The following is a 27769-nucleotide window of genomic DNA, read 5'->3' on the forward strand; positions in this document are numbered from 1 at the left end:
TAATATGTATGCTATTAATCAGCTGGTATGCTATTTATCAGCAGGTATACTATTAACCAGCAGGTGTGCTATTAATCAGCTGGTATGCTATTAATCAGCATGTATAATATTAATCAGCAGATATGCTATTAATCAGCAAGTATGCTATTAATCAGCAGGTATGATATTAATCAGCAGGTGTGCTATCAGCAGGTGTGCTATTAATCAGCAGGTGTGCTATTAATCAGCATGTGTGCTATTCAGCTTTGATTCTTCTCGATTTAAGTGCTGCATTTGACACTGTTGACCATAATATTCTTCTTTCCCGTCTTCACTATTACCTTGGCATTCAAGATCTTGCCCTGGACTGGTGTAAATCATATCTTACAAATAGGCCGCAATATGTTCGCATTGGCAATGCTACTTCTCATTCTACCATTCTTGATTATTCTGTGCCTCAAGGCTCTGTACTTGGACCTCAGTGGTTTACCATTTACACCTACCCTGTACGGGATATCATTCTTCGCCATCAATTGAATTATCATGTTTATGCGGACGACCACATAAACTTTATTTATCATTTGAATCTTCTCAACATAGTGCTAATTCTGCAATTGCTTCTCTTCAAATCTGTATCAGTGAAATCCGTAATTGGATGAAATCAAACTTCTTGAAGTTAAATGATGATAAAACCGAATTTCTTCTGTTCGGATCCCACCAACAGCTCTCTAAAATCAATATTGAAAATGTTTGCATCGGTGACTCTGCAATTGCCTTATCTTCCAAAAGCACGCAATTTAGGTGCATTTTTTGACACTCACATGACCATGCAACCTCATATCTCTAATGTCATTCGTTGTTCAGCGCTTCAACTACGTAACATCAGCCGGATCCGCAAATACCTAAGTCGCGATGCTACTGAACAAATTATTCACTCATTCATCTCTTCTTGTTTGGATAACAACAATGCACTTCTTTATGGATTACCAGCAAACCAACTCTATCGCCTTCAGAAAATTCAAAACACTGCCGTCAATTCTTACTTTCACCAGAAAATATTGCCATATCACGCCAATCCTAAAGGAACTGCATTGGCTTCCTGTCACACAAAGAATTGTTTTTAAACTTATGTTGATTGTATATAAATGTATTAATGATATTGCTCCGTCATATTTATCTGAACTCCTTTCACATTATGTTCCCACCCGTGCACGCTTCGATCTGGAAACATGCAACTTCTACAAGAAAGAAAATCCAACCGCACATGGGGTGACAGATCATTTGCAATCGCAGCTCCACGCCTATGGAATGAACTGCCTATTTATATTAGAACTGCTAAAAATGTCACTGTGTTTAAAAAGTTGTTAAAAACTCATCTTATGTCAGAGACATTCTCTAATTCTTAAGTTATGTTTCTTAATTTAGTTCCAATTTTCTTTGTCTTGTTTGTTTTTGTTTTTTGTTTTAGTGCCTTGAGCGCTCTTAATTGAGTGGATATGTGCCTTGTCGCTATTATTATTATTATTATTATTATTATTATTCAGCAGGTATGTGCTATTCAGCAGGTATAATGTACCGGCTATATGCATGGCATGCTTTTTAAAGGGAGCTGATCAGGGTTACTGGAAAATTTCAGCCCGAATCGCAGGTCAAATAATCAGAAAGTCACCCCATTTTTTTCTTCTGCATTAGTTTCTATGGGACAGGAAATTGTCAAAAGTATTCCTAATGCATTTGGGTACATTTCTGAGACAGTTTGGGGTATTCCTAGTGTATTTCTGAGACATTTTCTATTGCTAATACATTTGTAACCATCAAGGAACCGGGTGTAAAGTTGAACATTTAAGAATCTTAGGTTTTGCATCAGTCAAAATTGCCTTAAAACAAGCTTTAAATTGATGTGTCACATGCCATAATTGCTTGAAAAAAATCTACACAAAAATGGAAATTTGGTCTTAAAATTCCTCTGTTTTCTATTGATATCTGTTTGGTTTATTGGTTCCTATCTCTAAATCTGTACTGGTGAGTGACTTTACACTGGGTTTGTCATGGATGGACATATTTGTGTGTATTTCAGAGACATTTGGGTGTATTCCTAATACATTTGGGTGTATTCCTAATACATTTGGGTGTATTCCTAATACATTTGGGTGTATTCCTAATACATTTGGGTGTATTCCTAATACACAGGGATGGGATTTCTCCTCGGATAGGATGAATTTCTCCTATTTCAAATTTCACCTCTTTACAAAAGTATAGGAGATAATTAATTTTTCCTCCTCTCCTCATGCCTGAATTACATTTGGGTGTATTCCTAATACATTTGGGTGTATTCCTAACACAGAGGAGTGCTAAGAAAACAGCGTACAACCAGTCAAAGTCTCAGCATCACCAGCTAATGAGGGCCGATTGTTCCATGAAATGCGACAGGCGAGACTGCTACGCAATTACTGCGTATTTTCACGGTCTATCGCGAAAGTACGCAACGCTCTATCGTGTACACGCGAAGGCATGCAGTGCTGGTGTGATTGTTAGCAACGGCACGATCGAACAATCGGCCCTCATGAATATGCGAGAACTTACATCATATAATACACAGGGACTTTGGTTGTACTCTCTCTGCTTTCTTTCTCCTCTGATTCCTTATGCTTTTGGGTGTATTCCTAATACATTTGGGTGTATTCCTAATCCATTTGGGTGTATTCCTAATCCATTTGGGTGTATTTTCTCCTCAGGTTGTGATAGACGAGCAGTCCACGCCAATACAAACCCTCCAGCCATTACAAGCTACACCGCATATGTTAGGACAACAGCCAACACTTGCTGTCGGTGGTCAACTACTGGGATATTTACCTGTACCACAACAACAAACAAGTACATGTAAGTATACATAGTAATGAGATAAGAGGTCCATGAATTGAACCTTGAGGAATGCCACACCACATATGTGGTGACAACAGCCAACACTTGCTGTCGGTGGTCAACTACTGGGATATTTACCTGTACCACAACAACAAACAAGTACATGTAAGTATACATAGTAATGAGATAAGAGAACCATGAATTGAACCTTGAGGAATGCCACACCACATATGTGGAGACAACAGCCAACACTTGCTGTCGGTGGTCAACTACTGGGATATTTACCTGTACCACAACAACAAACAAGTACATGTAAGTATACATAGTAATGAGATAAGAGAACCATGAATTGAACCTTGAGGAATGCCACACCACATATGTGGAGACAACAGCCAACACTTGCTGTCGGTGGTCAACTACTGGGATATTTACCTGTACCACAACAATAAACAAGTACATGTAAGTATATATAGTAATGAGATAAGAGGTCCATGAATTGAACCTTGAGGAATGCCACACCACATGTGGTGACAACAGCCAACACTTGCTGTGGGTGGTCAACTCCTGGGATATTTACCTGTACCACAACAACAAACAAGTACATGTAAGTATATAATAATGAGATAAGAGGTCCATGAATTGAACCTTGAGGAATGCCACACCACATATGTGGAGACAACAGCCAACACTTGCTGTGGCTGGTCAACTACTGGGATATTTACCTGTACCACAACAACAAACAAGTACAAGTAAGTATACATAGTAATGAGATAAGAGGTCCATGAATTGAACCTTGAGGAATGCCACACCACATATGTGGTGACAACAGCCAACACCAGCTGTTGGTGTCAACTACTGGGTTATTTGTACCAAAACAACAAAGAAGCGCATTCCATTATGACACAACATATGTGAGGGAAACAACTAGTCCTTGCTATGAGTGCTCCAGGAGCTAACTTAAAGTCATGGTTCATTTGAGAATTACAGCATTTATTTTCTTTTTAAATTTGTTGACTTTTAACTTCCTGCAGCAAATAATGTGACACAGTCCCATATGGTGAATACTACTACAACTCATGTGAGCCAACTTCAACCAATTGGTGAGTAATACTTAGATAGATATTAAAGGTCCCTGCATTGACCCTTGGGGAATACCATTATAGTTACACAGACCCAGATGTTTAATAATACTAGTCAAATTAGCCCACATTAACCAGTGGGTGAGTACACTTAGATATGACTGCAGCAATGTAATGAGATTACAGGTCCCTGCATTGACCCTTGGGGAATACCATTATAGTTACAGACCCAGATGTTTAATACCACTAGTCAAATTAGCCCACATTAACCAGTGGGTGAGTACACATGACTGCAGCAATGTAATGAGATTACAGGTCCCTGATTTGAGCCTTGGGGAATACCATTATAGTTACACAGACCCAGATGTTTAATACCACTAGTCAAATTAGCCCACATTAACCAGTGGGTGAGTACACATGACTGCAGCAATATAATGAGATTACAGGTCCCTGATTTGAGCCTTGGGGAATACCATTATAGATACAGACCCAGATGTTTAATACCACTAGTCAAATTAGCCCACATTAACCAGTCATGGGTGAGTACACTTAGATATGACTGCAGCAATATAATGAGATTACAGGTCCCTGATTTGAGCCTTGTGGAAAACCGTAATGTAGAATTCCATCTACAAGCATTTGCCTCTATATGAGGGTATTTTGACGAAAGAGATGAAAGGCAAACACCAACAAAAACATTAAAAGAGATTGGTCTTACAATAATACTTGTTTCAACAGCCACCCTTATCAGTAATATAGTTGCTCAAATTCCAAGAAATGTTTTTGTGAAGGATGTCTTTTTTTCGTCAAAAAACCCTCATTGACTATTACAATGTAATGATATTAGAATAATATGCATGACTTACCTCCTGTGTTTGCTGTCTAATTCTATGCATATTTCTGGATATTTATTTGCAATGGCTTACCCAGTATGTCTATTATGTTTCTTGTATTTTTCTGAATATATGCATGGCTTACCCCCTGTATTTCTTGTCTAAGATGTTTCTTGTATTTTCTTTATGGTATATGCATGGTGTACCCCTTGTGTGTCTTGTGTTTGTCTATGTTTCTTGTATTTTTTCAATGTGTGTGCTTAGGCTTACCCCTTGTGTTTCTTGTCAAAGTTTGTGCTTCATGGGTTTTTTTAGGATATACAGGGTGTCCCAAAACAAAGAGGCCCCACATTGCGCCCTCTATTTCTCCTATTTCTGAAAAGTTAATTAAATATATTTTGGTATGTAAAAAAACCTTAAGTTGTTAGCTTTAATAAACCAAAACAATTATATCAATTGGCTCACAACTTTTGAAGATATGCTCTTTTAAAGAAATGTACCCGTTTTTCACTCTGTCCACGGAGAAGGTTTGGCTACTTCAAAGATTGAAAGGAGTACACATACCATGCATGAATATCAAACATTCCTCAATGATAACTTTATAAAATAACTTTATTTATGGAATGGGCTTTACCGGTGGGTTTATGGGCAATGGATTTTGTTAATAGTGTCATTAATTTGTATGTCAAATGGATGCCGAATGGGACTTCTTTTGCTTTACTTGCGATTACTTATTTTTTCTTGGTTATTTATGCCTCTTTGTTTTATAAATGTTTCTTACTTGCAATAATTTGTTGTTTCTTGCTTTCTTTTTTCTTTTTTTCATTTACAATATAAGTCATTTCTCTTTTTAGGATAAAAGGTAGCCCTAAAAGGCTGTTTGGTTTGTCTTTGGTTCTTCTGAAGTGAGTTTACTGTGCTGCTCTGCCTTCTACCTGGTTGCCTCCTTGGCGAATACAGGTTTCAGCCCTGGTCCTCATTGCATCAATTATGCTATGCATCCATCGTTAGTCGCCGGATACTTGCGAATGCATTCAGTAATACGTTTGCGAAGATCTTGGTATTTGCCACAAAGGAAAAAATCAAGTAGTGTGAGGTCTGGTGATCGTGCAGGCCACTCCACAGCATGAGCCATCCCATTTACTCTGTTTGCTATCCGTGGACAGAGTGAAAAACGGGTACTTTTATTCAAAAGGGCATATCTTCAAAAGTTGTGAGCCGATTGAAATAATTGTTTTGGATTATTAAAGCTAACGATTAAAGGTTTCTTCACATACCAAAATATGTTTAATCAACTTTTCAGAAATAGGAGAAAAAGGGCGCAATGAGGGGCCTCTTTTTTTGGGGACACCCTGTATATACAATGTGATAAAAAAAAATGTTGTTTGACTCAAACCCGCAACCTTTCGATTATGAAACTCACACCCTAACCATTGGGCCACCGTGCTTTGAGAAAATATATCGTACTACCTGTGTTTCTTGTCCAACCCATGTTTTTGTGATATATGCATTACTTAACCTCTGTGTTAACGTTTCTTGTCTAAGTCATTGTTTCTTGTATTTTTCAAGATACTTGCATAGCTTACCCTTTGTTTTGTGTTTCCTGTATAGTATCAGAATATATGTATGTTTCTTGTAAAAAATTCAGTGTTTCTAGTATTTTCTTTGGATATACGCATGGCTTACCCCAGTGTTTGTTGTCTAAGTCAGTGTGTTTCTTGTATTTTCTTTGAATATATGTATGGCTTACCCCAGTGTTTCTTGTCTAAGTCAGTGTGTTTCTTGTATTTTCTTTGAATATATGCATGGCTTACTGCAGTGTTTCTTGTCTAAGTCAGTGTGTTTCTTTTATTTTCTTTGAATATATGCATGGTTTACCCCAGTGTTTCTTGTCTAAGTCAGTGTGTTTCTTGTATTTTCTTTGAATATATGCATGGCTTACTGCAGTGTTTCTTGTCTAAGTCAGTGTGTTTCTTGTATTTTCTTTGAATATATGTATGGCTTACCCCAGCGTTTCTTGTCTAAGTCAGTGTGTTTCTTGTATTTTGTCTTTGAATATATGCATGGCTTACCCCAGTGTTTCTGGTCTAAGTCAGTGTGTTTCTTTTATTTTCTTTCAATATATGCATGGTTTACCCCAGTGTTTCTTGTCTAAGTCAGTGTTTCTTGTATTTTCTTTGAATATATATGCATGGCTTAGTGCAGTGTTTCTTGTCTAAGTCTGTGTTTCTTGTATTTTTTCTTTGAATATATGCATGGCTTACCCGTTGGTTTCTTGTATTTTTCAGGATATATGCATGGCTTACCCCCACCAGGCTTCCCTATGCATCACCCATATCCAACTGCTTCTACCCCTATGCCACTGCAGGCCGCACCCAGTAACAAGCATGCCACACCCGGTAACCAATGATTTGTGCACAAAACAAGTTCAAATTCTGCACTTCTTTTTTATGTCATATACTGCTATGTCTGGTCAGGGCAGCAATGAGCTATTGCATCCAATAGAGGCTGTCAGCCTTTTCCGCGGGATCCGCCATCTTGTGGGTACGGCTGTTCTGCATGCCATGCGCCGACATTACGCCCCCGATTACGCGGATGTCGCAGCGCTTGATGCACCTCTTCAAACAAGCGTCAACGCGGTGATCTTAGCAACAAGGCACTCTGTACCCACAAGATGGCGGCGTTGATGTCACAATGACTACCTCTATACATTGACTCTTTACTCTTTAGCTCTGATTGAAGACCTCTTTTGTTGAAATCAAATGAGAATTTAAGAAACAGTGATTGAAAACCCAAGGAAAGAACAAAATCAAAAGTTGTATTTCATGTTCTAATCAGTGGAAACATGGCGCTAGTTCGCTTATTCGAGAATGCTTTGTGTATAAATCAATAGGACATTCAATGGAGCAATCTGCATCTTTTGAATTTGCATCTTCCAGGAGATTTTTGATCACTGTGTCTTTATTTCTTGAACGATTTCAACAAATGAGTTCTTATATACGAGCTAAAAGATACAGCTATTGGTTGCTACTTCTAATATTGACATACCGTATTTCGTCAAATAAACGCCCCCGGGGGCGTTACATTTTCCCAAGGGGGGGCGTTTATTAGAGGTCATTTTTAGCACGACAATTCCCGTTAAAATCATTAGGTAAGCTTAAAAGTCACGCTAAAATGACGAAGTATGAACTGTTGACACCGACTTTTGGTTCACTTCCGGGTTTCCAATGCAGATTTTCGCCATATATTGCTGCTATTATTGACCATGTGAGCAACTTGGTAAGCTTACTACACAAGATAGCATGGAAATATCGAATTTTTGAAACATCTTAGTAGAAAAAAGTGGTGGGGCGTTTATTTGAGGGGGGGCGACTATTTGACGAAATACGGTATCTGGCTTTGTTAACGATAAACAGGTGTACAAATAATTGGTATCTTTAAAATTGTTTGCAGTCTGTCGTGTCAGACCTCCTTATTGGCTTGTCATATGAAGACCCAAAAAGTATACCTCAGTATGTACAATGTATTGGTAAAAATCTAACACTGAACAATAATCTGTGTCTTTAACTTAAGCTTGCACGTACGCTATCGATACATATCACATGGATCGCAATTAAACAAGCACGCTTGATAACTTTTGCAAGGGTTGGCTTAAACCAGGGTTAACATGGCTTAAACCGGGGTTAACATGGCTTAAACCAGGGTTAACATGGCTTGAACCAGGGTTAATATGGCTTAAACCAGGGTTAACATGGCTTAAACCAGGGTTAACATGACTTAGGCGATAGAAACAAATTAGTTCGATCTTTCGATCGACCATCGGTCATGATCGGTGCTTGGTCGATCCCTATTATTTATGAATTTAGGGTTAACATGGCTTAAACCAGGGCTGACATGGTGCAGTTGATTTCTTTTTGGGCTTGACTCCAATCTGTGATGCAGTTAGGAACTGCCTTGAGTTCAAATCATATGTCCATGGTACTAATAATATTATGTGACCACCGACTGCAAATGGGCTGTAATGTCGGCAGAGTTTCTTATGAGATATGATCCAATAGAAAACAAAGGAGTTTCCAACTCTTGCTGATTTTGACTACCTTGCAAACAAGCAACAGTGCCAGCTGCCATGTAATATATCATTGTAAAGCTTATTTTGAGGAAAAGTTGCCTGTCCAATTTCAAAAAGTGAAAATGCCGACATTACAGCCCATTTGTGGTGGATGGGCTATTCCACTTGAAATCCATACAATAAACCTACTATGGAAGATGTAATCTCCCAAACAGGATGTATAGATTTCAAATTCAGGTAACCCCATTTGTATTTCAAACCCCCTGTTGTGTACTATGTATGTCAGCTACGCGCAATACACGCATCACACAGTAGTACACGGTACGATATTTTGCATTTGTGTGCGTGACAGGGGACTAATTTTAGGATTGATATGTTTAAGAAAGACTAAAAGTAATGTTTTGCCCAAGCATCTCACGTTCTGTAGTCGCTTGGTAAATATTCAAAGTCAAATAAAATTTGGGGAAAGGATGCACAACAAAATGAGCCAATCCCTGCTGCTTAATTTTTTAGATTCCCAAGCCTATGTCCAAATTCATTCACCCGATATTTTTTTCTGGGACACCCTGTACAACTCTGACAGAGAGTGTAGAGTCACACATTCCAGTAACCCCATTTTAAATCCGCACTCACTGTGTGGGAGATTAAAGTCATGTCTTCCATAGGGGGTGTATGGATTACTCACTGTGTGGGAGATTAAAGTCATGTCTTCCATCATAGGGGGTGTATGGATTTCAACTGGAGTAGCCCAATCCACCTCAGTGTGCTCTACTTTCTCACAATGACAGCCCAGTTCAAAGCCGCTATTCTAATGCTATCCTTGCTGGATTCAACAGGGACTGCCCTTTGAGGAGAGTGAGAGCAATCGCTCACTTCTGCTCTCTTTAAATCTGATATAGAGAATGATTTTTAGCTCTCCTTAGTTGACCCTTCTCTTCTTACATTTAGAGGTTAATGACTGCGCATCAGTTGTTTTGAGGGTATTGTGAAATATCTAAACATTGTGCTTTGGAACCGAGGAATAATATTCCGAGGTCCAAAGCACAATGTTTAAATATTTCACAATACCCGAAAAATAACTGATGCAAAGTCATTAACCTCATTCATAACCGTCACTTTTCACTTTTTTTAATTCAATTTCCATCACATTTTCTTCTTTTAATTTGAAAACAGAACACAATTTTAACTTTATCTGTTGTTTTCCCTGTAAAAAATCGAATAGCCCATTAAGGAAATGCCGCTAGCAACCAATCACACTAGCACGCAATCATGCGATGTCCAAATACGGCTGCCAGCGTCCGCATAAATTGTTCGAACGCGTAACACGTCACGTTACGCGGTCATTGTAGAGCGTACTTTTAGCTACGTCGCGAGACGCGGTCATTATACTTTTTCAATGACCTGCATTTGCATCTGCGTATTTAAAAGTTATTATCTGTGATTGGATTGCACTTGCTGCGTATATTAATGAGGTAATGAATTTATTGTAAATGCTCTACACAGCTCTCCTTGAAGGCTCCAGAAGAGCTATTTAATGTTCTGCTGCAAATTCCAAAAGACACTCCTCGATTCAATGGTGTTTTTTTTTTCAATTCAGTCACCACTTCCACCTACACATCGTATCACCAACCCATGGTCCAGCACCAACCACAACACCACCAACAACATCACCATCAGCTACAGCACCAACAGCATCTTCACCATCATCAGCAGCAGCAACAGCATCAGCCACATCATCATCAGCAGCAGCAGCAGCATGCACACCATCAGAGTCTGTCTACTGCACTCCCACCTATGGGCAACTGGCATGATCCACTTCAGAATAATCCCATGAACACCCAGCAACAGGAATCTAAACGTAAGTCTTACAGGATTGATGTGATTAGGGGTAGGATGGGGTAAACACATGTTTACCCCATCTACAGCGAAAGTTGCCCTTGCTTTCGATATTTTTTGTTATGTGACATCGATGTTTACCCCATCTACAGCGAAAGGTGGGCAATTACGGAAAAGGTCTATAGGATGGGTGCGGTTAGGGGTAGGATAGGGTAAACACAAGTCTTATGGGATGGGTGGCGGTCAGGGTTTTCTTTAACGCACAAATCACACATATTAACGCGTTCACGCACTTTGCGGAGTGCGGACCCCTTCAAATCCCAAAGTCCAACACGTACAAAATCTTGAAAACATACACATTTAAATATTGTATGATTTGAATATAAAACTCCCAATATTGTGCATTCATTCTCGGCTTTTGGTGGCTACGTATTATTTTCTACATAAAAGAAAACTAAGCAGCGTAACCCAGCAGACTCAGACTAGCGAAGCATTTACATAAACATTTGAGAGCTTGCGATATCCAGACGTACGTATCAAACGCCTGTGCCTCGATTCAAAGTCGCGTCACAAACAAGATTTTGAATAGATGCATGAGCGTTTGATACCTACGTTTGGAAATCACAAGCCCTCTAATTATTAAACCTAACCCGTACTTAGCTCTTCATTATGGAGGTGATATTTGTTGGATACCCTTTGACCTCTGTACAACCTCCACGCTCATTTCCCAGTCCCAGTTTGGGTTTTAGCTTCAACATTGCCCGATGCACACTAAACAAATCTAGGCTATTGGTGCGATTTACTTACTTATTCATCATGCATCAAAAGCTGACATGGACATACGTTTGTATCGAGTGCTGGGGGCGGGGGAGACTCAAAAGGGGTCATTAATATACCTACAATAAAGTCCAGTTATATATCATGTTTTGTATGCAAAGCTTTCTTTATATTCAATTATTTCTTGACATGAATGTTTCATTTCAGCCAAAACAAGCCCGGGGAAGAGGAACAACAGACGACGTAATGGAGTGTATAGATGCATGTTTTGTGGACGCAACTTCCCTGACAGTAGCAATCTCAGACAGCATGAACGCACTCATACAGGTTGGTATCTGGGAGTCCCACAAGGTTCAATTTGGGGACCACTAATGTTATGTTTGTGCTGAAGCAACTTCCCTAATACAATTAATAGTAGCAACCTTAGCCAGCATGAACACACATTGGTATCAGTGTATCGGTGAACTCTAACACATACATTTTACGCTGGGAACAAAGCACACGCAGAACTATGCCTGGGGAATAGTTACTTTTGCAGGCATTGTAGTCAAAACTATGGCCGCGCTTTTAACCAATCAGATGGCAGGCATCTTTAGATGAGGTATATAATCTATATTATGTACTGAGCCAATCAGGGATGTGGTAAGAATAGTCAGTAGGGCTGAAAGGGATTAAGCTTAAAAGAGCTAAGGGATCTGAAAGCTCTGTTTTAATTGGTCACTTTTATCATTATACTAGATCTCGCGGTTCTCGGGTTGGGCGGTTCTCGTGATAGGCCTATCTCTAATTACCCAACGCCCGTTACCTATAATACTTGTCCTGACCGTTCAAACTACTATATGATATACGTCTCTCAATGATTAAGACACAACTATCAACTCTGTTTTGTAGCTGTGACGTTTACTTCGGAACCTATAATCTGAAAACCCATCGTTCGCCTCTTCCAAACCCTGTCCTGCAACCACATCGGAGGACCCAAAAATATCCCGAAATTTTAGTAGTGTCTGGATGTAGGCCGTCAATTCAATCGGGAGAAATGTGAACGCAAACGGGTTACATAGGCCTTACCATAACTGATGATTTTTATGTTAATCATGTCTTTAAAATAGGCCCATTGGTCCGATGAGATGCACCTGTTAGTCACTGTAATGCTTTCCGGTGCTCGCGACTGCGCCTGTCGGTACTCACAAGACTACGCGATAGCGCTTACACGCTGATCACGCACATGAAGCTCACGCTATATACGCATCATGAAAGCACGCGTTAGCGAAGCCACGCTGGAGGACGGACACGCCATAATTAGTATTAAGATTATGTACTTAACCAATTGTGTATCTTTTCATTCCTCAATTTTTCTTTGCAGGAGAGAGACCCTACACTTGTAGTCATTGTGGCAAAGGCTTCATTCAAAGCAGCAACTGTAAATTACATGAGAGAACTCACACAGGTATACAAAATATCCCATCCCTAGAAATGTTAATATCCCTGCTCCTTGGATGACTCATTCCCTACTTGGGATATATACTTCCCCTGGCTTTAATGTCCTCATCCCAAAGGCTTCATTCAAAGCAGCAACTGTAAATTACATGAGAGAACTCATACAGGTATACAAAATATCCCATCCCTAGAAATGTTAATATCCCTGCTCCTTGGATAACTCATTCCCTACTTGGGATATATACTTCCCCTGGCTTTAATGTCCTCATCCCAAAGGCTTCATTCAAAGCAGCAACTGTAAATTACATGAAAGAACTCATACAGGTATACAAAATATCCCATCCCTAGAAATGTTAATATCCCTGCTCCTTGGATAACTCATTCCCTACTTGGGATATATACTTCCCCTGGCTTTAATGTCCTCATCCCAAAGGCTTCATTCAAAGCAGCAACTGTAAATTACATGAAAGAACTCATACAGGTATGCAAGTATCCCTTCCTTAGAAATGTTAATATCCCTGCTCCTTGGATGACTCATTACCTACTTGGATACATACTGCCCCTGGCTTTAATATCCTTGACTCAAAGCATTGTAAGCAATGACTGCAATTGGGAGTCTGTCCCCACTTGGATAATGAAAATTTCACTGCGTCCAGGCTATGTTGAATAAACTAAAAGTGTGTGTGTCCACTATTAGATAAGCCCAAGGTGGGGTCCATGCCGTATATGCAACCGACTGAATGACACGCATTGGTGATATCAGCACTGGTAGTAAATCCAAATTTTCTTTTCTTTTGCTTCAATTGTTTGTTTCAAAATTAAATGGGGACATATCTGACAGTAAAAGCTAACATTTTATGGAATAGTAATTTATATTTTATGGAAATGTTTCAATATGGCAATAAATGCACCTGTTATCTATATCCCATGTTTTCTTTACTGTTATACAGATGTGAATCATTGACTTATATCATTTATTTGTTTAATTCCTAGGAGAGAAACCATTTAAATGTGACATATGCAACAAAGGATTCAGTAAAAGTAGCAATCTCAAATTGCACCAGAGAAATCACACAGGTCAGTATCAGGCTATTCTACAGGCAGCATGAGAATTGTCCTTTTTTAAAAGGAATTCTTTCTTCTTTTTTTTTTGTGTCCAAATTTCCATGTATTTTATTTCTTTTTAGCCCATTTTGAGCTTTTGTGTCATGTATTTTACGCACTTTTCCCATTTTTTATAAGAATTTTCCTTTTTTTTCATTGAAATGTATTCTCATGCTTGATTCTATTTGAAATCCAGGCCCCCTATGTAAGGCATCATCGGCATGACCTTAATCTCCTACACAGGGAGTGTGAATTTAACTTCATTTGAAATTTAACACCCCACTTGTGTTGATGATTAAAGTGATATATGTGGTGCCCTGTTGCTAATTAAAGCATTACTCTGATTGGCTAATTGAAGTGTCCCATGAAATTTAAGCAGGGCTCTGATTGGCTAATAGAAGAATCCCATGAAATATTTACATTGTGACTTTTGACAGTTTCTAGAAACCAATGATAATTAAGAAATATTTGTTGAATTATAAACATTAGCCACATGATTTTTGGCCGTAGAAACCAATGGTTAACCCCGACACCAGCCAATACCATGTGGGGGTGTATTTTGGAAACATTTAGGTGTATTCCTAATTACATTTGGGTGTATTTCTGAGACATTTGGGTGTATTTCTGAGACATTTGGGTGTATTTCTGAGGCATTTAGGTGTATTCTACAGAATAAGAGAAGGAGAACCTGGACTCCCTGTACCGCCACGTACAATCGCGCCATCAGATATGGGGAGAAAATTTGAGTTTTGATAAATGCTACAACTTGTCTGCTGCTGTCATGTGTAATAATAACAAGAAATTGATAATTTATCAATAACCAATAATCAATACATCAACATTTATCAATAATCAATACTATTCCTTTGTTTTACAGGGGAAAGACCGTTCAAATGTAATCGATGCGACAGAACGTTTAAATGTGGGAGCGAGCTCAAGATGCACATCCGGCGTCTTCATACGAACGAACGTCCCTTCTCGTGTAACAGTTATGCAAAAGTTTCATATCCAGTGGCGCCTCAAGAAACATGAAGCATCGCATTCCCTCCATAAACCGTACAACTGTTTGTATTGCTACAAGAGTTTCAAGACCCCTGCATATTTACAGCGCCACCAAGGTGTTCATACAAACGCAAAACGATTTAAATGTAATATGTGCGACAAGGATTTCAAGTATTTGAAATCAGTGAAAAAACACGAAGAGTTACACGCAAAACCGGAAGAAATTATCAAATGTCCCCATTGCGATTTGACTTTTCATCGGAGGAGTAATCGTGACAGACATCTCGCAACACATTATAAGCCAGCGGCACCGCCCAAACCAGAGAAATCGCCCCCGGCGCCGAAGGAGCCCAAACCGCTAAAGGAGCCCAAACCACCGAAAGCACCCAAAGCACCAAAACCGGCCAAAATGAAACCAAAACCAATCAAGAAACGCATTGAAAAAGCTAAAGCAAAAGGAAACAAAGAGTCCGAAAATCAAGAACCCAAAGATACGACCAAAAAGAAGAGAATAAGAAAGCGCCCTCAACAGAAACAAAAGCTGGTGGAAAATGAAAAAGAACCAAATCTTGAAATAGTTGAAGCGCCTGGAATAGAGGAAGCCGATGGAGACATAGGTGTAAAACGCAGAGGACGCGCACGCAAGAAAAAGGTCAATTACGCTGAACTTGCGGATACCGATGTATTTGATGAATTACTTGAAGAAGAAGAAGAAGACGGTGTTGATGAATCGATTTCGATGGTCGACAGGTTAAAAATGCCGCTCAAACCAAATGGTATAGACAGGAAATGCTTGTATAAGCTCCCAAAGGGTGTCAATCCTGTTCTCCAAGCTACTCCAAATCCAATCCCTATCAAAATTACTAAAGCGATATCAGCTGCGGATACGTATGCATGATGGGTGGTTTACCTTAAGGACCAATATTGGGACCCTTATTCATGTGGGTATATTCCTAATACATTTGGGTGTATTCTTGTATTATAACAAGCTACGCCAATCCCTATCAAAATTACTATAATTAAAGACAGAGATAAAAAGAATTTATCGCGTCTGATGTCACTGTCAATTACGATCCTTGATTGCAATTGGTTTACACAGGTTAATCAGCGCGTAAAAGGAAGGCCGATCTATCTCGTGCTGATCGGAGAAAAGGAATAGCAACAAATGGCGAAAAAAATACGTACTTTTACAAGGCAAAAAGCAGCTTTTCTAGGCATTGTGGACATGGTGCCTTCGGTTATGAAAGTTTCCTACTATAAAGACCTAACTTTTGAGATGGTTTGCATGTCGAAAGGTGCAAAATTAACAATAAGGCGCCCGGTTATAAATCCACGTTCAGCAAGTTATCATCACAACACTTGTAAACAAACCGTGCTCGAATTTGATTGACAGATGACGTCAGACGCGATAAATTCTTTTTATCTGTGTCTTTAATTATAACGCGATATCAGCTGCGGATACGTATGCATGATTTGATATGGTATCAAAGTGACGCAACCAACACTGGATACATACTATTATTGTTAGTTATATACATTTGGATGTATTCCTAATACATTTGGGTGTATTCCTAATACATTTGGGTGTATTCCTAATACATTTGGGTGTATTCCTAATACATTTGGGTGTATTCCTAATACACATTGGGTGTATTACTAATACATTTGGGTGTATTCCTAATACATTTGGGTGTATTCCTAATACATTTGGGTGTATTCCTAATGCAAAGTTCCCCCATTTTACAGACGTATTAGCAAAGGGCCCATTCATCTTGTAACTCTTGATTGGGTCACAATAGTGTACATGTGTACAGAAATATTGTGTAATATATGTAGGTAAAATTACTCAATTGTGTCACCATAAGTGGATATTATAAGATGGAATACATTTGGATGCAACATGTGCTTCCCTAGTTCACACAAGATAACGCATGGCAACACTGTCTTAGCCAGCCACTCAGTTTGGACAGGTAGTTTTCCGGGGTACTCAGTACAAATGACCATACGGGACGTGCCGCAAACATGGGTAGCATTTTCAGCCTTCTGGTATATCAATGACCCCTTTTTCAAAGCCTATTTTGGTATATGAATGGGTCCTTTTTTTTAATTTTCTCAATTTTTTCTGAAATCAGCCCAATTTGTCCTTAATCTAGCCAAAATTTGTAAAAACTAAGACAATTTTGGGTAAATTCGGACGAAAATTTTGACTTTTGGTATATCAATGGGTCCAAATTTCTTGAAAAATTGGTATATTTATGAGTCTACTTTCAAAATCTCAGCGGCACGTCCCTACCAAAACCAAACTTGAGTACCCCCCCCACCCCCTGGGGTAGTTTTCTCCTGGAACATGCAAGATTAATGTTTGCTAAATTCTAAACATAATGTTTGAATATATAAAGTTCTGTGAACTTAAAACAAGACCAGTCTATATAGCAATAGCTCTGACTGAAATGCCTGAAGGGGCACAGGTCTGGTTTTTGTATGAGTTTGAGTATATTGAACACAGAATTGTTTGAAATGACAAGATGTTTCTTCTATAGTCGGTCTACTCTGAAGTACAAAGTACCGACGCGGACGCACACATTGTGCCGACTTTGAAGGCACGCATACTTGCAGCAGAGATGCAGCACTGCGCACTGTTTACGCGCTATATACGCGCCCGTTGTGACTTTGTACTTCGGAGTGGACAAACTGTAACATAATAATTGTATAGTTTGCAAATAGCAATGTGTAGTATACTGTCATTTGTGTAAATTGAGATTTTTAACTTTCCCCTCATCCATCAGAACAGTTGACTTCTCATTACATTCAGTGTTCATATAAAATTGAACAACTTGCCCATTTGGGTGTATTTATTAATACATTTGGGTGTATTCCTGATACATTTGGGTGTATTCCAACTTTCCCCAGTTTTACTTGTCATTACATTAAATTTATCAACTTGCCCATTAGACTAATTCCAATCAGCCGTCTACACTTTGCATGTACTGTGTATGCTTCGTAGTGACGACTGATTATCTTACAGCCAATATCATGACGGACTTCTGAAAACTATTCAATGCGACTTCAGTTGTGCGCCGTGGCGCGACTGACTAGCGGCGCCAGCGTACGCAGCGTCGCTGTACCGTGCTGCTGTGACAAGATCGCGCTCTGAACTTCTAAAAACAACAAGCTCGGACAAAAGGTCAATTTGGACACAACTGTGCATACTCTATGCCACAGGAATCCTGTTGCAAAATCCGTCACTTTTTTTCCACATAGTTTTCTCAGTCGTCAATCCAGGCGGTTGACGACTGAGGGCAGCAGTCTACTATATTTACATTTAGTGCATGCCTTAGACATTTGGGTGTATTCTAACATCATTTGGGTGTATTTCTGAGACATTCCTGTGTCTTCTAAATACATTTGGGTGTATTCTAAAATGATTTGGGTGTATTTCTGAGACATTTGGGTGTTTTTTAATTCGTGTGTTGTGTATTTTTGAGACATTTGGGTGTATTCCTAATACATTTGGGAGTATTTCTGAGACATTTGGGTGTTTTTTAAATACATTTAGTTGCATGTGTTGGTATTCCATAACATGAAGTCAATTTCTGAGCTGAAGAAAAGAGATTATTTTATACATGGTTTTTCTGTGGATTTGGATTTATTTTTTAGGCAGTCAAGTTAGGGCAGTTGATACGACATTATTTGAAGATTCATTTGAATCTTTGTCCATGGATGATACCCCCTGGTCAATGATCAGAGTGGCACCCTCACTATGGACCACAATGGCCTCATCCCAATGGCATAGTTCAATAACCACAATTAAACAATAATAGTGCAAAAATTTGACCTCAAGTTGCAGAGTATGAATTTTTGTACCCAAATCTTCAAAGGTCATTCAATGAATGTACAAATGTATTGGGGTTTAAGAACTGTTCCTCTGATCGATGAGCATGTTGTGGATCCTAGTGCCTGCCATATGAGTGAAAATATGTGATGCAACACATCTTTCATGCAGGTGAAGTTAATTTTGAGTTCAGTATTTCTGCTTTGAAAGCATTTTCAAGCTTTAAAATGGGTGTATTCCTAATACATTTGGGTGTATACCTGATACATTTGGTTGTATTCCTAATACATTTGGGTGTATTTCTAATACATTTGGGTGTATTCCTAATACATTTGGGCATATTCCTAATACATTTGGGTGTATTCCTAATACATTTGGGCATATTCCTAATACATTTGGGCGTATTCCTAATACATTTGGGTGTATTCCTAATACATTTGGGTGTATTCCTAATACATTTGGGTGTATTCATAATGCATTTCGGTGTATTCCTAATACATTTAGGTATATTCCTAATACATTTGGGTGTATTCCTAATACATTTGGGTGTATTCCTAATACATTTGGGTGTATTCCTAATACATTTGGGCGTATTCCTAATACATTTGGGTGTATTCCTAATACATTTGGGTGTATTCATAATGCATTTCGGTGTATTCATAATGCATTTCGGTGTATTCCTAATACATTTAGGTATATTCCTAATACATTTGGGTGTATTCCTAATACATTTGGGTGTATTCCTAATACATTTGGGTGTATTCCTAATACATTTGGGCGTATTCCTAATACATTTGGGTGTATTCCTAATACATTTGGGTGTATTCATAATGCATTTCGGTGTATTCATAATGCATTTCGGTGTATTCCTAATACATTTAGGTGTATTCCTAATACATTTGGGTGTATTCCTAATACATTTGGGCGTATTCCTAATACATTTGGGCGTATTCCTAATACATTTGGGCGTATTCCTAATACATTTGGGCGTATTCCTAATACATTTGGGCGTATTCATAATGCATTTCGGTGTATTCATAATGCATTTCGGTGTATTCCCAATACATTGAGGTGTATTCCCAATACATTGCGGTGTATTCCCAATACATTGCGGTGTATTCTCAATACATTATGTGTATTCCCAATACATTGCGTGTATTCCCAATACATTATGGTGTATTCCCAATACATTATGGTGTATTCCCAATACATTATGGTGTATTCCCAATACATTGCGGTGTATTCCCAATACATTGCGGTGTATTCCCAATACATTGCGGTGTATTCCCAATACATTGCGGTGTATTCCCAATAAAAAAACTTTTTTTAAACTAAATGTAGACCAAATTTTGTAAAATTCATCTGTCTTATGAATTTCAACCTGAGATGAGTACACCTGGTCTCAGATTTCAACACTTTCCAACCGCAATTTAAAGGTGGGTAACCTGATTCACAGCCTCATCCCCAACTTTTTCCTACCAAAACGCATGTTTTGGTACCAGGTGAAAGCTCATATTTTTCTCATTACATACTGAAATTAGGAGTTTCAAATCGGTATATTTCAGTTCAGTTCAGTTTATTTCATCCATTCAAAATACATGTTAACATAATACAGAATAATATTTTCTTGTGTAAAACAGTGTGGAACATTATATTTCCAAAGATATCAAAAAACCACATTTGAGACTAATTCTACAGTTTTTTGATGATATCTTCGGAAATACACCGATTTGGAACTCCTAATTTCAGAAAAATTGGATCGTTCATATGATATCAATTTATTACATGATCATGATGATTATCATAAATAAAAACAATGTAGACTGCCAATTTCACGCTGTATAAATTTCAGTAATACCATAAGGAATTAGTCGCATTCACAAGGAACATTTTCATGTTCTTTTTACATGAATGTTTGAAAGTGACAACATTTTATGTCATAAGTTTTAAAGAATTTGATTTTCCAAATATATCAGGTCACTTCATGTTGCAAACTGACCACCTGGAAATCAACATTCGGTGCAACTTGTATAAGCAAGTTCGATAATTCAGAACAGAGTGCATTGTGGGTGAAAGTCTGTTGGGATATCACAGCCAGGCCTCACAGTATTTCAATGGTGACGAACTTTGCACTTTTCAAAAAACCTTTTTGATTTTTTTTTGGCAAGTTGTTGGGTCTGATTGTCCCCATAGAACTTTTGTATAACATACAAATATAGTTTGAACCTACCTTGGAAGTACCAACGTTGTAAATGACAAATAAAATCACAAGAATTCCCGATCAGTCAAAGTCCATTCCCACAGCCGTCTATGGGAGGATTGTGTTATTATATCCCCAATACTGGCCAAGAATATTACCCACAATGCACTCTGTTCTGAATTATCGAATTAGCTTATTGAGATGGCAGTAAAACCTCCCTCAAGGGGTGTATGGATTTCAACATTGGGTGCAACTTGTATTGCAGATGGCAGTAAAACCTCCCTCAAGGGCAGTGGCGGCACCAGGAATTTTTTCGGGGCGAAATCGACAAATTTTATGCTAAAATTGCCTCTAAAAGTGGAAATTTACGTAATTTGGGGTTTTTACCTTAACAGTGGGGGTGGGGGGGGGGGCAAGAAATATATTGGGGGGGGGGCAGATGCCGCCACTGCTCAAGGGGTATATGGATTTCAAATGGAATATATCCCATTGTATACATCTTCATTACCATGGTTATCCTTTCCACACGGGGTGTAGACCAGGCAAGGTATCTTACCCTTCCCATAGTCCTTTGCAACATGATGCATCACCTCATTACAGCAAATGACACTTCTATTACTTTGTGCAGGTTCCCTTTATGTTCATGTTGCAAATAGACTAGCTAAACATGGGTCGATAGTCAATAGAGAGTTCCCGTGTTTTCAAGCGGAACGGACTACAATAGTGTTTATAACGTGATTCGCACAGCCGTATTCCTCATTCCTTTGATTTGGTCAATGACCCTGTTGGTGCTACATTCTACAAAATAACATTTGCTAATTATTGCGCGAGTGTTGGTATTCTGAAAATTGTAAACGGAGTTTAGGTTTCCCTCCAAGATGGCGGGTAACCCAAAACACGGGAACTCTCTATAGATCAACATATTTTGTAAGGTCTGGATGTGTTCTGATAATTGATGCATTTTTGTCACTAAAATTGAAATTGAAGAAATGCATTGTGGGAAGTGTAAGATAACTGCAGATGACAAATTTCAAATTTTCTTTAAATTTCAGAATTGTACATTTCCATGACCATAGTATGAAATCGGCATGAAAAATGGCCTGCATGAAGAAATAGAATACTCAATAGTGTGATAATAATGGACTGTAAATAAATGTTATAATGTGTGAGATAAAATAAATGTGACAAACTTAACACATTTTGTTACCTTTGATTTTTACTATACTTTGATCAGCTCTTAATAGGCGGGAATTATTCGGTTTTTGTTGCTGCGCGAGTCAATAAAGTTCCAAAAGCACACGTCATTCACGGAAAACGCAAAGCGCAGTTCGCGTAGGTGCTGCGCCCAGCTGTATGTACGCCATTCTGTATCAATCCACGATGTTATGAGTCCCGCCTATTAAGAGCTGATCAAGTATATTGTATGTAATCTTGTAAATATTGGGTGTATTTCTGGGACATACATTTGGGTGCAAGATTTAATTCAAAACTTAATTCAAAACTTTGTGATTTGGGTGTATTCTATACATTTTGGGGTACTACACTTGACTGTATTCTTGATAAATGCATTTGGATGTATTCATATTTCATTTGGGTGCATTTCTGAGACATTTGGGTGTATTCCTAATACATTTGGGTGCATTTCTGAGACATTTGGGTGTATTCCTAATATTTGATTTGGGTGCATTTCCGAGACATTTGGATGTATTCCTTATACATTTAGGTGCATTTCCGAGACATTTGGGTGTATTCCTAATACAGACATTTGTGTGTATTCCTAATACATTTGGGTGCATTTCCGAGACATTTGGGTGTATTCCTAATACATTTGGGTGTATTTCTGTGACATTTGGGTGTATTTCTGATACATTTGGGTGTATTCCTAATACATTTGGGTGCATTTCTGAAACATTTGGGTGTATTCCTAATACATTTGGGTGCATTTCTGAGACATTTGGGTGTATTCCTTATACATTTGAGTGCATTTCCGAGCCATTTGGGTGTATGCCTAATACAGACTCTCTCTCTCTCTAGGTGCCATATCCTAAGACGTTGGCGATCATGTCATGCCACAATTCTCTGTTATAAGCCATCTCCAGAAGCTCTGTCGCTTTATGTTCAGCTCCCTTTCTTTTTTAGCCAGTCTTTCAGATTTGATAACCACATCACTCTCTTCCTGCCTCTGCTCCTTGTTCCTTCTATTCTTCCTGTCAATACTAGGTTCTCGAAACCATCCTTTCTGAGGATATGACCAAGGAATTTGAGCTGCTTAACTCTGATTTCACGTAACAGCTTCCTGTTCACATTTGCTCTACTTATGACATCGTCATTAGACACTTTATCAGTCCACGGGATCTTCATCATTCTTCTAAGGAACCACATCTCGCTGCTCTCCAATCTTCTTTTAATGTCTGTTGTTATTGACCATGCTTCACTTCCATACATTAATACAGGGATGACATAGCAGTTGAGTACCCGAATTCTGGTCTCTATACTGAGGGCACTGTTTTTTAGGATCTTGTCTAATTTTGAGAACGCAGACTTAGCCAGTACAATCCTTCTCTTAACCTCCTTAATACATCTGGCATCTTCTGTGATTAGACTGCCAAGGTAGTTGAAGGAGGAAACTTGCTTAATTCTTTGATCTTTCACCTTCAATATGCATGTTGGGCTTTCAGTCTTTGATACCACCATACATTCTGTCTTCTTGCAATTTAACGATAAACCTTTCCTCTCACTTTCCTGAACCACCACATCAAGAAGCCTTTGCAGATCCTCCTCAGACTCAGCTAATAGGACAGTGTCATCTGCATATCTTATGTTCGTGATGTTATGTCCACCTATACCGAGACCATTTTCCTTTTCTAGCTCCCTTAGGATCGGCTCACTGTAATAATTAAAGAGATCTGGTGACATCACACATCCCTGTCTGACTCCTCTCTTAATGCTTGTATATTCACTACAATCTCCATCCACCTATATGCACGCTGTTTGGTTCCAATAAAGGTTCTGCAACAGTCGTAGATCCTTTCCATGCAGGTCTAGCTTACCAAGATCTTCAAAAAGCTGATCATGTCTCACCTTGTCAAAGGCTTTTGAGTAGTCAATGAAACACATGAAAACATCCTTCTGCATCTCTACCGCTCTCTCTGTTATCATTCTCAAGACATAAATCGCATTCCTGGTACCAGCATCTTCTACAAAGCCGAACTGCTCTTTACCAATCTCAGGTTTTATTCTACTTCTTGCACGGAGTAACAGGATTCTTAGAATTATCTTTGTAACATGGCTCATAAGGCTAATTGTACGGTGTTGTTCACAATCCACAGCGCCCGGTTTCTTGGGAAGAGCAATAAAGATTGATTTGCTCAGGTCTTCCGGAAATATCCCATCATCATACATTCTGTTGATGACTCCTGCCAGTTTCTCAATTCCATAATCCGCTAATGCTTCAATCATTTCAACAACAATCCCATCTGGCCCAGCAACCTTATTTCTGCTCATCATTTTTATAGCTGATCGAACCTCTGACTGCAATATCTTTGGACCCTCAATAGAATCTGGAAAGCTTGGCAAACCGTCCCTTACATCGTGAAATAACTCCCCAACATATTCAATCCACCTTTTCATTACATCATCTTTCCCTACCAGCATATTACCATTCTTTGCCTTGATGCACCCAGAGCTTGAACAGCCTGATTTCCTGCCTGAGATCTCATTTATCCTCTGGTACACATTCCGATTCTCTCCAAATTGACTCTCAATTTGGGCACATTCACTATTAAGCCAGGTCTCTTTGGCCTCCTTGCAACGTTTCTTTATTTGCCTGTCCAACTCTCTATATTCTTTTGAATCCCTGTCCATGATCTTTTGCCTGTCTCTCATCATTGATAGAATTTCTTCTGTCATCCACTTGCTTTTACTTTCTCTCTTCTTCTTTGGCAGGCATTCCTCTGCTGTTTCAACCAAGATATCCCTCATTGATTCCCATGTCATCTCTTCTCCTTCGTCTATAAGTTGCTCAAACCTGTTCTCCACTTTGATGGAATACTCCATTCGGATCTCTGGTTTCTTCAGCTGTTCAAAATCTACCTTCTTCGTGATCTTCGCTCTCTGTGTGCATACTACTGGAATATGATCACTTCCGCAGTCTGCCCCTGGATGTGTCTTCGCATGTTTCACTGCTCTTCTAAATCTGTCATTAATGGTTATGTAATCTATCTGGTTCCTTGTGCGATTCCCAGGGCTCTTCCATGTATATATTCTTCTGGGGTGCTCCTTAAACCAAGTGTTTGTGATTACCATGTTGTTTGCTTCACACCACTGAACCCATCTATCACCACGCTCATTTCTTTCTCCAAGTCCAAACTCGCCTACTGTTTTGCCATCTTGTCCTTGCCCCACCTTTGCATTCAAATCTCCCATGATCAGTTGTATTTCATCTGATTTGCACTGAGACTTTGCTTCCTCCTTGTGTGTATTCCTAATACATTTGGGTGCATTTCCGAGACATTTGGGTGTATTCCTAATATTTGATTTGGGTGTATTTCTCTGATACATTTGGGTGTATTCCTAATACATTTGGGTGCATTTCTGAGCCATTTGGATGTATTCCTAATACATTTGGGTGCATTTCTGAGACATTTGGGTGTATTCCTATTACATTTGGGAGCATTTCCGAGACATTTGTGTGTATTCCTAATACATTTTGGGTGCATTTCTGAGACATTTGGGATATTCCTGATACATTTAGGTATGTGATCTAAATCTGATCTGATCTTGGTCTATGTGTAGGCCAAAGAAAACTATATCTCGGGAACTGTGCGCACAATTATTGTGGATGGGCATATTGTTTTTAAAAGGGTAGCGGAATGTGGACCTTTTTTTCCCTCCCAAAACACTCACTCATGCAAAAGTGGACATCACTCATCTAAAAATCAACTTTTGTGGACAATGAACAATTATTTCAACCCTGTGAAAAGTCTTGGCCCCCCCCCCCTCTTGTCCCCCCTGTGGGAAGGTAGCCGCCCCGATATTTAAGATTTTTGTGTGTTTCTGACCAAATTAGGGAGTGTTCATTAATACTTTGGTAGGGGGGGCTGGTAAAAAGGGAGGGGGACCTTAAAATAGGGGGGACCAACAAGTTTTAGGTATTTCGAAAGGGGGGGGGGGGGTCAAAAAGTTTTCCGCTTTAAAACCCAAAATTTCTGCGCGCTTCGCTCGCATTGAGACTATATCACTTTTAACATGGGCAAGTTTGGGTTTTCAATGATTTTGTTTGAGGGGGCGCAGCACTAATTCAGCGTCCCATAGGATAACGTGTGAATTCGGCCTACTTCAAGCGCCATTTCTGGCGTCCCTGCAATACTTGGCAAAATAAATTTGGTATCAAATTAAAGCTCTGTTTCTCTAGATTCCAAAACTTGTCGGCATATATCGATGACCATTGACTTTTTTCGCTATTTGCGGTGCAAAAAAAAGAGCTAAAATATGCTAAACTCACCACTCACATTTCAAAATCGGCTTTTCTCTTAATCCGCCACAGAGAATTGCTTTTGAGATCAAATGTCCAGTTTTTTTCTACTTGTTCATTAAAGATACTTGTCGAATTCCTATGAGCCGATATTGAGTGATTTAAAGTGAACATGTCGGTAGATATGGCCGCTACAATCTCATATTCACTGTGGACTATATTAGCCGAATTTCGTTGTTACATAAAATGCGGAGTGATTTAGTGTTGCGCCCTCTTATAAGGTGTTAAAAGTTTTCAAAATCAGCATTTATTACTCATTAAGTAAACTAGAGAAAATTTGAAGCTCAACACCGAAGATTTCATGTCTCTGCGACATTCCGTTCAAGAGAAATGATGTTTTAAAGATCAGTGCCAAACGCCGAAAATCGAACATTTCGACTTTCCCTCAAATATGCCAGAGTTTGTACAAAACTCACTAAATTAGTGACAGACGACAATTTGAGCATGTCTTTGAACCAAGTTTAATTTCTTTTCTAGATTATCAGTGTTGCCATTTTGTTTTGGAAATCATTTATTACTGAGTCTGAAGTATAACCCCCCCCCCCCCCCGTTCCAGTGGTAACAATTACTATCTTTTTGCGTAGGCCTACTGAATATTCAGCAAAACGGCTTCATGCAGATTAACAATGTCTATTAACCTTAAAATCTTTGAAGAAAAATGTTTTAAAATAAAATAGAATATTGGTTTCTTCCATAAACGTGATCAATATCACATTGTTTCACTCCTCCACATCCCCATCCATTATAGCGATGGTCCTATATCCTATGAATCCGGGTTGGAATTTTCGATATTTGAAAACTTAGGTTAGAAGGGAGGGGGTTAGCCTTCTAACGAAAGGACTTTCGTTTATAATAGGGCTTCATCGAACCTTTGGGTTGTTCCCTAACATCGGAATCAAAACCTGTAGCTAGATGGTCAGAGGGGGCAAACCTTTGTTTGTTTGTTTACCCAGGTTGGTCCGTGAGGAACACATGCTAATCCATGGAAAACCATGGACCGCTCCAAGCTCATACAAATGCACAAGCCTGGATAGCCAGTGTAGGCTAATATAGGCCTAGGCATGCTGGCCTAGATAGCTTGAGAGGATAATAATAATAATAATAATACTACTACTACTACTACTACTACTACTACTACTACTACTACTACTACTACTACTACTACTACTACTACTACTACTACTACTACTACTACTACTACTACTACTACTACTACTACTACTACT

At 38.9% G+C, this 27769-nt stretch overlaps 1 protein-coding gene across 1 annotated transcript in view; it reads left to right on the forward strand.

Moving 5' to 3' along the window:
• The window catches only part of LOC140144234 (uncharacterized), a 30720-nt gene extending 15606 nt beyond the window's left edge, over positions 1 to 15114 (forward strand). Inside the window, exons 8-16 of the mRNA XM_072166050.1 lie at positions 2715 to 2872; positions 3050 to 3153; positions 3873 to 3941; positions 7042 to 7152; positions 10420 to 10680; positions 11643 to 11762; positions 12799 to 12882; positions 13866 to 13949; positions 14854 to 15114. Of these exons, the coding sequence (XP_072022151.1) occupies positions 2715 to 2872; positions 3050 to 3153; positions 3873 to 3941; positions 7042 to 7152; positions 10420 to 10680; positions 11643 to 11762; positions 12799 to 12882; positions 13866 to 13949; positions 14854 to 15008 (1146 nt within the window). The 3' untranslated portion in view covers positions 15009 to 15114. The remainder of the gene's footprint in view (positions 1 to 2714; positions 2873 to 3049; positions 3154 to 3872; positions 3942 to 7041; positions 7153 to 10419; positions 10681 to 11642; positions 11763 to 12798; positions 12883 to 13865; positions 13950 to 14853) is intronic.
• The last annotated feature ends 12655 nt before the right edge of the window (positions 15115 to 27769 follow it).

Source organism: Amphiura filiformis, unplaced genomic scaffold (genome assembly GCF_039555335.1).
Source record: "Amphiura filiformis unplaced genomic scaffold, Afil_fr2py scaffold_46, whole genome shotgun sequence".
Classification (NCBI taxonomy): domain Eukaryota; kingdom Metazoa; phylum Echinodermata; class Ophiuroidea; order Amphilepidida; family Amphiuridae; genus Amphiura; species Amphiura filiformis.